This window comes from Peromyscus maniculatus, chromosome 4, assembly GCF_049852395.1.
Source record: "Peromyscus maniculatus bairdii isolate BWxNUB_F1_BW_parent chromosome 4, HU_Pman_BW_mat_3.1, whole genome shotgun sequence".
NCBI classification, from domain to species: domain Eukaryota; kingdom Metazoa; phylum Chordata; class Mammalia; order Rodentia; family Cricetidae; genus Peromyscus; species Peromyscus maniculatus.
This window is the reverse complement of record NC_134855.1, coordinates 100,216,532-100,227,228: the sequence shown is the minus strand read 5'-3', so window position 1 is coordinate 100,227,228 and position 10,697 is coordinate 100,216,532. Positions and strand designations below refer to the sequence as shown.

At 53.8% G+C, this 10,697-nt stretch overlaps 1 protein-coding gene and 1 long non-coding RNA gene across 2 annotated transcripts in view; one reads left to right on the top strand and one right to left on the bottom strand.

The window, feature by feature from the left end:
- Nucleotides 1–506: 506 nt before the first annotated feature.
- Duox1 (dual oxidase 1) overlaps nt 507–10,697 on the bottom strand; it is a 34,808-nt gene continuing 24,617 nt past the window's right edge. The window contains exons 26-34 of the mRNA XM_076570499.1: nt 10,367–10,466; nt 10,128–10,177; nt 8,542–8,669; nt 4,391–4,544; nt 3,789–4,021; nt 3,389–3,547; nt 2,137–2,292; nt 1,913–2,041; nt 507–1,208 (exon numbers count right to left, since the gene is read on the bottom strand). Of these exons, the coding sequence (XP_076426614.1) occupies nt 1,086–1,208; nt 1,913–2,041; nt 2,137–2,292; nt 3,389–3,547; nt 3,789–4,021; nt 4,391–4,544; nt 8,542–8,669; nt 10,128–10,177; nt 10,367–10,466 (1,232 nt within the window). The 3' untranslated portion in view covers nt 507–1,085. The remainder of the gene's footprint in view (nt 1,209–1,912; nt 2,042–2,136; nt 2,293–3,388; nt 3,548–3,788; nt 4,022–4,390; nt 4,545–8,541; nt 8,670–10,127; nt 10,178–10,366; nt 10,467–10,697) is intronic.
- On the top strand, nt 3,700–10,654 carry LOC143272978 (uncharacterized). Its single transcript, XR_013050706.1, has 3 exons — nt 3,700–3,823; nt 4,383–4,772; nt 9,173–10,654. It is a non-coding gene; the product is annotated as an uncharacterized LOC143272978 (long non-coding RNA).

Sequence of the window (10,697 nt, the reverse complement as noted above, 5' to 3'; positions counted from 1 at the left end):
CGGCTCCGGGGCGCCAGGCGCCCTCGGGTCGGTGGTCCCGATGCCCCGGAGGCCGCTGTCCTCCACCCAGTCCCGCGCGCGGCCTGTGTGCGCCGGGAATCAGCTGGGCGTTTCTGACCCGGTGGAGATGCCCTCCGGAGCGAGGGTGTGTGGTCTGAGGAGCGAGGGCGTCTCTCCATGACAGGAGGGGCGAGGAGACGTCTGTCTGTCTCCTCATGCAGCCTGGACTAGCTGGTGTCCTGAAGGAAGTCCGGCCGGCTGCCCGCCCGCCCGCCTCTAGAGACGCTAGTTCTGCCCTTCCTGATCAGCCTTCAGCAGCCTGGCACGGGCTAGAGGGAAGCAGGGTATCCCCGAGAGGAGGGAAATGACCTCCGTTGTGGTGCTCAGCCTTAGCTGTTTTCCTCTGAAGATAACTGGCGAGGTGTCTAGACATTCTTGCCAAGCCCACTGGGTGGATGGTGTCCTTAGCCTCACCCTGAGCCGAGGCAGAAAAAAAGGAAACCCCAAGGGTGGGAACACGCTTTATTTGCAAAGAGAGCCTCGTGGAGTAGGGAGGCAGGGCGGCGGGGCACTGCTCCCCGCGGGTATGGGGCGAGGAAGGGGCTGACAACACCGTGCACTGAGGCTGCTTCTGGGGGTTTCGTGGAGTCGCCCCTGCCCACGCTCAGACCTCTCCCAGCCGGAAGACAGGGAGGTCACCGGGGAAGGGGACCCAAAGATGCCAGCGTCCGTACCACCGCTTCAGCCGCAGGCTCACAGTGACCTATGTGAACTTGACAGCTTGAATCTGGAACTGTCGTTTTTCCTTAGAAGACTCCTCACCTTGTCCCCAGCCTGAGAGCTCCCCTACCTCTGGACCTGTAGTTCTTAAACAGTGCCCCTTCTCCAAGCTCAGACACATTCTGGTCCTGGAGATTTCTGAGCCCACACATGATGCCTGAGCATATATGGCTGCCTGTACCAAGGTGGGAGGCGGGAAGAGGGCCAAGGCTGAGGCAGCCAGAAGAAATGAATACTAGGTTAAGGCACGGGCCAAGGCCTCTGCTCTGCTGGGCAGTGGTGGGCAGAGCTGCTGGGCCGGAGGCCTAGAAGTTCTCATAATGGTGCGAGAAATGAGTCCGGTCCTGCTTGTTGATGAGCTGGCAGGCTTTCTCCACATTCTTGGTCATGCCGGGGGGACCACAGCTGAAGACTCCAATCTTCCGGACCTGTTGCAGGAGGAGGAACCAAAGTCGAACGTGTTGACCGGCAGAGCCGGGTCGGTTTTCAGAAAAAGAGCAAGGTTCGCGTTTAAGGTGCAGGCTAGCTCTCTGGTCCTGTTAAAAGCCATCCAGTGCTCTCACTGAAGGTTTCTTTTTCACTATGCATGGTGACGGCTGGCCCACGATAAGTCCAGCTCAATTTTGCAAGTGCTAGGTCACTGTAAAAAGGCCAGCTTAATCAGTGTTCAAACTGAGGGAGAGCTTGTCGTCTAGGAGGTCTGTGGCCAGCCCACTCACTGTTCATGGTGACCATTAGTTCCTTCTAGAGACAGGGTAGTCCTGGGGGTATAGTAAGGAGTATTTCCGTTATTGAACTCTTGCGTTTGGTGGGTGAATTTGGGCTTCGGGGTTGGCAGATCTTTGTTTCCCGCCTCCTTCCTTCCTTCCTTCCTTCCTTCCTTCCTTCCTTCCTTCCTTCCTTCCTTCCTTCCTTCCTTCCTTCCTTCCTTCCTTCCTTCCTTCCTTCCCGCCTGGGGGCGGGGCGCTCTCTCTACCTGTGCTGTTCTAGTCTGTAACCTACCAATCTCCTAAGGAATGGGTTCTCAGCAGCGACCAAGCCTTTCCCTGAAAGAGCGGGTTGGACAACTTTGCTCAGACCCCAGACCATAAAAGGAGAAGAGAACCCGGATGTGGATGTGGAACGGACTCACCTGGGGGTGGACTTCCTGCAGAGAATTGAAGAAAGGCTCAAAGGGAGGGCGGCCAAAGTGGGTGACAGAGCGCAGGCCCGTGAACAAACTCCGGTTCAGCACCTTCTGGAAGTGCCGCTCACAGATGTACTGGGAAGGAAGTGGGGAGGAGGAGGATCATAGCCGGGCATGACTAGGGCTGACCCTTGGCCCTGACAGTGTCCCCCCCGCCCCGCCCTACCTACCAGCATGGTGGTCCTGAGGTCAAACTTCTCAGCCAGCTGGGTGATGTAGATGTGCACGGATACCAGGTCCTGGTGGTCATTCTCCTCCACCTCCCGGATGATGTCAGCCAGCCACTCAAACTGCCGCTGGGTCCTTGTCACCCAAATGAAGTAGATCTGAGGACACACACTGGGGCTCAGGGCCAGCTCAGGTCAGGGATCTCAGCACACAATTCTGACCTCAGCCAGTCTGTGCCTGTCCCCAGACCACCTGGGGAATAAATTGCATGTAGGGCAGTAGGGCCAGGTTCCGAGGCCAGAGGTGGGTTCCCCTTGGACAAAGAGAGGTAGGCGTGAGCAGCAACCTGGTGCCAGACAAAAGAGCCTTCCTCAACTGAGCTGAGGGTCTGTCAGGTGGAAGCAGCTTCCTCAGGCCAAGCCGGTCCCAGCACAGTGGGAGCTGCTGGGGCAGGAGACTGGCCACCTCTGAGCAGCTGCCTAGAGGCAGAACTTGAATCAGCCCCCTTGGGGATCCCCAGCTGCCTGAAATGTGAGGCAAGGTAGGCTCCCCTAGGGGTGGGGGAGTGGGGCAGCGTCAACTTTGAGGAGGAAAAGCCAGGTGCTGCAGGTGAAGGCACTGAACGAGGAGGGGAACGGAAGGGAACTGTCACCCTTCTCCAGTGCTGACAGCATGGAGGCTGGGCCTCCGCCTGCTGCATTCCAGCACACCTGATTCACCTGCCCGGCCCAGAGAGACAAGCAGGGGCCTGCCATTGGGTCCGAACTACAGAAGAGGGGCCTGTGTGGAGGGGGCCTGGAGGCTGGGCCGGGCTTCCAGGGCCAACCCACCGGCAAGTCCTACCTTGGCACCTCTCCTCAACCCTGAGACCTGAGCCAGTTCGACTTGTGCCCCACCCCGAAGGTGCCCTTCCCTCTCCCAGCTGGCGCTCCAAGGGCTGGCCTCGTCTGGAAGAGGGAATGTAGTTTCGTTGGTTGCTTATTTTAGTTCACCTTCCTTCAGCCCTTCCTGGAGGGACTCCCACAAGCTACTCCTGTGTGGCTCGCCCCGTGGCTGAGTGACGGAGCTCTTGGAAACTGGGCAGGGTCCCACAGACATCAGTATCCCGAGTCTGCCCGTCAGGACAACCTGGCATCTTTCCAGCGCACCACCCCTCTCCAGGTTTCAGACCAACTTGTCCTTGCCCAGGTGGCAGAGACACAAACAGAGGCGGGAGCTACGGGCAGAGGGACCCGTGGGCTGGCTGGTACTCACCTTCTTACAGAACACTTGGCAACTGACTGATGACTTGAAAACCAGGTCTTTGAGGATGGAGGCAAAGGGGGTGACCCCAATTCCAGCTCCCACTAGCACTGACACCTCAAACTTATGCCACTCCTGGTGGCCCTCTCCAAAGGGTCCATCGAGGTAGAGCTGTAGGGAGGGCAGTGGTTTTTAAATTCAGCTTAGCCATCATTCTGAAGCCAGACACGAAAACGGTGGACAGAGAAAGGGAGTCACATGACATCAGGAAGAATACAGGGTGGGGTTGGGTCTGTGATGCTCTCTGGGACAACCAGTCTCTGGATTCAGGGAGGGGGCAGTACAGTTGGGAGCCTAGTCATGCTGGGGGGGATATAGAAGTGTGTAGGTATCTGGCCTGATGTCTGGGCACCTTTGGGTATCTGGCACTGGTGTCACCGGTTGGAGGTGAGTAGATCTCCCTGAGGCGGGTGGTCCAGGGTCCAGCTGCCCGGATGTGCAGGCTGAGTGTGTCCTCGTGGGGTGCAGAGGTCAGCGTGAAGGGGTGGTACTCGGTGGTTCCCAGAGCCAGGCATGCAATTCTCACCCACTGCCCTGACTTATACTCAAAGCCCTGGGGCCTCTGGAATCGCAGGTGGGTCACTCCTGGGAAGGGATGATGCAGGAGGTTGTTGCCTTGAACCTAGCAACAGGATGGCCTCCAGAAAGTTCCCCCAACTACAGCCTCAGCTCTGATGACAAGGTAGACATTCCCCCACTGGAACCTTTCCTTGAAGAGGAGCTAGGGGTGAACAGAGCAAGGAAAAGCCTGGCCTGGGCTCCTCCACACTGTCTTAAGAGGGGCCCAGTCCTCTAGCAAAGAACATTTCTCATCAGATTCTCCTCCCAGTGACCCCAGGTCCCTTCCACTTCCACTGGGCCAGGCCAGTAGACTGGAGTGGTCTGGGCACTGCTTGTGCCCTGTCAGTTGCCTTGGTAACCAAGCTGGTTCCCTCACAATCTCCAGGCTTGTACCTGAAGGCAGCAGCTCAGCCTTCACCACGCTGATCTCCACCTTCTTCCGGCTCAGGCTCACCAGCTTGTCCCCCACATAGATAATTGCCGGGACCAGGAAGAAGATGTGGAATCGGGGCATCTGGATCAGAGCAAAGCTGCCATGGATGATGAGCTGCACAGAGTGAAGAATACAGCTCAGATGAAGTGGTACACACAACAGACTGGGGCCAGCGTTGGCCTCAGACCCCATGACCTAACCCACCAGTGCATCCATTCCCCACCTCGACATGTATCAGTTCCTTCCAGGTTCTAAGATAATCACCCCACCATCATCTTCCAAAGCTCTCCAAAGGAATACTATCATTCCAGACATAGCCAAGTTGACTCCCACCTGGATTCTGTAAGATATCCAGTGTGATGTGGTGTGTGTGTGTGTGTGTGTGAGAGAGAGAGAGAGAGAGAGAGAGAGAGAGAGAGAGAGAGAGAGAGACAGACAGACAGACAGACAGACAGACAGACAGAGACGGAAAGAGAAAGACAGACAGACCAGGTTGGCCTTGAATTTGTGGCGATCTTCCTGCCTCAGCCCTCTGGGTGCAGGAGTTACAAGCCTGCATCCACACACCTGGCAGATGTGACTTTTTGAAATACTTCTTAGCATGGCCTCTGTCTAAAAAGCTTTAGTGAAGTTCCCATGGTTCCCTCCGGCCTTGCAGCACTCTGACCTCTAGAATCCTACCAGCTGGTTCTTCCTCTCAGGTCCTCAAACATAAGTCCTTTAGGGTTCAGAGTCTTTACCCTTAAGGGGTAAGGGGCAGCCTGGGCCATCCTGCCCCTAGTTCTGTCATGGCTACTCCACCCCCTTTTCCAATCCTCAGCAAAAATGGAACCCCCTCCGCCTTATGTCTGTCACATCCTAGCGTATCTCTTTCTTCACTTAATCTTCCGGCATCCACGATCAGCTTTTGTTCATTCGCGTGTATATTATTTTCCTGGATGGTCTGTGGCGGTGGGGACCATGCTAGTGTGGTCTTGGATCTCCGTGATGCCTGCTGGGTACACATTTGGCACTCGGCAATTGTTGGGGAAGGGGCTGCCCTGTTTCTTCCACCTTTTGGTGGCTAAGAACACCTAACTAGTTTATCTTTTCCATGAACTAACCTGACAGGGTATAACCCCACCTCAGGACTCTCTCCCTCCCTCCCTTTCTTTTCTTCTGCTCTCTAGGGATTAAACCTAGAGACTCACGTGCTGGGTAAGTGCTCTACCACAGAGCTGCATCCCAGCTTTTTCTTACTTTTTATTTTGAGGTAGTCTTAGTGATTTGATTAGACTAGCCTGAAACTCACTGTGTAGACCAGGCAGGCCCTGAACTTGTAATCCTCCTACTTCAGTCTGGGACTGTAGCTAAGACTACACGCACCTGCTACCCCCCACCCCCACTACAGGGTCCTCTTTAAGCCCTGCCAGCTCCTGCTCTGCAGCCTGTCATACTAGTGACCCCCTCTCACCTCCCTGCCTCACTGCCACCTCAGCAACAGTGTCCTGCTGGTTCTGGCTCGGCCTCCCCGGCCACTCATTTCCAGCTCCTGCGCTGGCCCCATTCCATCTGCCACCCCAATCACGGGTGTGGTCCAAGCCTAGTTTCCTCACCCACTGCTCCTTTCTCTCTCTGCTCCACCATGCAGCATGACCTCTCTGATAAGCCATAACCATTCTGCCTCATCGGCCACCCCCACATGTCAGCAGCATGTCCCGCCACTCCCCAGGCCTGTCTCCTCCGTCCCCTGAATAGCCTAACCCTGTTCTCACGCTTACAGCCACGTGCATGCCCTTCTCCCTAGGTCCTGCTGCCGGGATTGCTCTTCAGTGTCCACTCAGCCTTGTCGCTGTTTAGCTTGTCCTCTTCTAAAGCTGTGGCCGAGGTCCCACAAAGTCGCCCCTAGCCGGGTCAGCGTAAGTGAGGCTCTCCTCCATGCTTTCCTACGGCTTACTGTTGGGACACTGCACAGCAGTTTCTTCTGTTTGGTGTGCACGGGGCACTGGTCTCTGCAGCAAGTCCTAAATTCCTGAGGACGGGGGTTAGCGTTGCCACAGAGCTAGGACAGGAGAGACCCTTGGTTGCTATCCATGTCATTGAATTCAGGTCTCTTGGTCAGGAATTCCTTCTCCAGTCAAGGGTTCCACGTGTTTTAACCTTTTCCGCACAGGTGGAGGAGAAGCTCAGTCTAGGCTGAGGTGTCAGCCTAGATATTGTTTCTCAGGGTCTGCTCCCTCCATCCCGCCGTGATAAGTGGGAGCAAGTTGCTTTGGCCCTGCTCTACACTGGGGGTCTTTTCCTTATACCTTTCCTCTCTGCACAGAGCCAAGCCTCCCTCCACCCCTGTGATAAGCGAGAAGTTGCTTTGACCCTGATCTCCCTACCCAGGTGAAATGCTCTCAATTTGCTGGGCCAGGGCTGCCCAGCAAGCCGGTGATGTCTACAAACCAGCCATGAATCAGAAAGTCGTCTTGGGCTTAGGGAATCAAGCTATCCACTCCACTGGGTCTCCCGACTCATTTTATCACCAGAACCAAGAAAGAACATTTTCTTAGCAAAAGCAGTAGGCAGCGGGTTAGGGTTCCACCCACTACTGGGGAGGGAGGGAGGAAATTAGTTAGGCAGAAGCTCCCGAAGGAGGGAGAGATTCTCTGGAAACAAACATCAGCAGTTCTAAGAAATATCCTAAGCCAAGGCAGATAGTTATTTCAAAATCAGGAAGTGTTGAGCCACAGGCAAGATGTCCTCCCAACTATCAGGGGGATAGAGTTGCATCTGGGAGGGGAAGGGAAGATAACAGGATTCAGCCACACCCAGGCAGTGGTACATTCTGCATCTCAGAACAAAGGAGACCCCTGGGTATTGTTCTGCTATGAGATAAAAATGCTGGTCGGAGGGGCTTTGGGTCCTCTGAACGCTAACAGCCAAACCATCAATCAGCTGGTGGGAAGGTACAGGCCTTGGGACTTGGTTCAGCTTCTCAGTCAGCTGAGGGTGCCCTTTAGGGAATATTGTGTACCCGAGGAAGGTGGGCAAGCCCAGGGACCAGGTCAGAGTCAGTTCAGTAACTCAGGCACGTCAGCTGATGAGAACACAGTGGGAGGGGGGGGTGCAGGGAGCAGGAGAGAGGGGATGTGAAGGGAAGGAACCCTGGATCCCAGGTGGAGAAGGAAACAGGACAGGCCTGTAAGAATGGTTAGAATCAAGCCTCCGCTTGGGTCTGCTCTCAGACACTGACAGGCATTGTCTGGGAGTCCTGAGATAGCTGACTGACCAGTATCATGACAGCTCATGAGTCTACATCCAAGGGGTGCAACATTCTCTTCTCCACTTCCTTCCCTGCCTCGTCCTGGCTGCAGGCTCTTGCTGTGAACCTCCCCCATCCTCAAAAGGTATAAGAGAGCCCTTCCTCTGCCACCTAGGCTCTGACCGTCTTCAGAGACCCGGCCATTCTGTCTGTCTCTGGTGCTGTGTCCTGAACTCTCCTTGGAGCCTAGACCATGCTATTACATCTTTGTCTGTCCATGGTGTTAATAACACTTGTAATAAACTCCTTTCCTCTAGTAATCCATCTCAGCGTCCTCTTGAACCACTTGTCTGTCCCAAAACCTAGCAAGGTGGAGTCTTAAAGTCTGTCTTAGCATCAATCGGGCTGGTGTTTTGAGCAATCTTATTAACTTTATAGTTATATATATTGTTTAGTTGGGTGATATGGCTAATTCATTCTCAGATGAGATCAGAACAAAAATAGAACCCGTTAAAGTTTCTCTAAAAGAGTAATTCTTCTGAAGGTGCAAGCAGTCCACCCAGGAACCAAAAACCAGCCACGTAAAGGTGGAGAAAGACTGGAAAGATACGGTGTGGGGGAGCCTGTGAGGAATGTGGACGAACCTGGCAGGGCTGCTACCAAAAAAAAACCACGGCAGGGAGGGATCCTCTGAGAGGTGCATAATGGGGTCAACCTACTGAAGAGCCCCACACTATAATTTCCATCTTTGTAGAGGGATGTGGAGAAATGAATACTTGAAATAACTAAGGGGATGGAAAATCAACGTCCCAGCCCTCAGGGCCTCCCTAGGAATGTCTTGCCTATACCCCACTGGCCTGGCTCACAGCCGGAAACCCTCACCAGGACATAGAGCACAACGTAGAGGTGGTGGGTCAGCCAGAAGCCCCGGAAGCTGCGGCGGCGGAAGTGGTGGGAGGCGAAGACATACATGATGGCCAGGGCCAGGAGCAGCAGGACTCCAGTGAGGCCTGTGAAGAGAAAAGGGCAGGAGACTAAGGGGGTGTGCTTTGTGGAGGGTGTTTCTGAGGTTCAGTCGGGGTCCCCATCCACTCCTCCTCCAAAGTGGAGGGGTGACAAAGTGGTCGTGGACTAAGGAGCCTCTCTTTTCCCCTCCCGGGCACACCCCAGATCATAGGTACCGTTCGTTTCAACAGACCCTGCTCACCTTCCATAGCTTTGGTCCTTTCCACTTGTATCATCACTTTTTTTTTAAAATGTCTGTCCTTATTCTGACCCTCAGGTCCTCAAGCACAGCGCTAGGCTGTCTCATCACTGATCCTCCTGGCTGTGGCAGGGCCTGATATATTGCAGGCTTTGTATAAATGTGTGCTGAATGAATGAATGAATGAATGAATGAATGAATGAATGAATGAATGAATGAATGAGTGAGTGAATGAATAGATGCACACTGGAAGTACCAGGCTCTGTCACCATGGAGTCAAAACTGCACCACTCTGCTTGGTTATCACAGGACATGACATGAACTCTGGACCAGTTTGTGCACGGGACCATACTAAACCAGCAAACGGACAGCGTCCCTCATCCAGCCTGGAGTTTGCAGAAAGCCCCATCTTTCATGGAGGATCCCATGCCAGGGGTCCAGAGAGGGTGATGCTGAAGCCAGGATGGGGTGTGGAAACACAGAATAGCCTCCAGTGATCAAGGAGGAGAAAGACAGTAATTAGGAAGATTAGAGCCCTGATGTGTGGGAAAGCAAAGGTTAAGGAGGGATTGAACCACAGCCTGTAAAATCGTCAACAGAGAGAAGAGCATAAATACAGCCTTATCCACCAAATCCCCGTGTGCGGAAGTCAGCAAGCACCCTCTGAAGTTCAAAGCAGTAGGATTAAAAAAACCTCCTGCTGTATTTCACAGAAAGGAGTGAGAATGAATGAAAAACGCATTACCCCAAGGAGGGAATGGACTGAAAATATAAATAGGTTTAGGACAAGTCTTAATAGATTCACAGCTATAGCTCTGAAATGGGTGATTGCAGTAAGCTAGGAATACACCCCTCCAGGAATACACCCCTCCCAGTCTTTGTCAAGACATCTTATGGTGGGGGTGGGGGCTTCTGTCTGGCTTGATAAAAAGCCTGATCCTTCTCCTGTGCAGCTGAGGCACAGCATTCCTCCAAGCCATGGTCATGGTAGGCATAAGTATTTATGAAGATGGGCCTACTCCCAACCCTCTGGGAACCAGTCCAGAAAAGGGTCCAGTAAGCCCCTCTTAGAGGAGAAGTAGCCCAAGGTTGGGGGGAGCTGTAATGCAGTCACCTAAGGCTCTTACTGCTCAGAAGTGTCCTCTGGGCCGGAGGGCAGAGCCTAACTCATCACAGGAATTAAGTGAGTTTGGCTTTTAGTGACAGACAGAAGCCTGGAGTTTGGAGTCAAGCCTAGACATTCAGAGAAGGGAAGAGTTCTCACCTGGTACGGTCTGGAAGAACCACCAGTAATACTTCTGAGGGAACTCGGACCTGTGTGAAAGACACAGCAAAGAGTCCTGAGATGAGTTCTTCAGGCCCTCTCCTGGAGTTCCCAGGGGGGCAGTACAACAGCCCATCAGGTTGGTCACTGTCAATCCAGCCCAGAAAGTGACAGCGTTCACTGTTCAAGAAGATTTATCCTCTACCTTCAAGAAATTCATTCCTGACACACACACTTACCCGTTGTCGTGGAAGAGGCCAGGGAAGAGGCAAGAGAGGACACTGAGTGGACTGATGGAAAACAGGTACACGTTCACTACATGGCCGGCACTGTGTAAGACTAAGAAAGACCAGACAGGGTGATGAGCCCAGGGACAGCCGAGTGAGGATGCTCAACACATGCCAAGCAGATATGGAGGACTGAAACAGCACCCTTGGGGTCTGGGCCGCTGACTTGTAATCGGCCTTCTGGCCCTCCCCCATTCCACCCACAAACACAACCACACAAGTCTGAAATTATGCCATTAGAAGCTCATTCCTTTGGTTTCTTTCACGGATCTGTTTAAAGCAT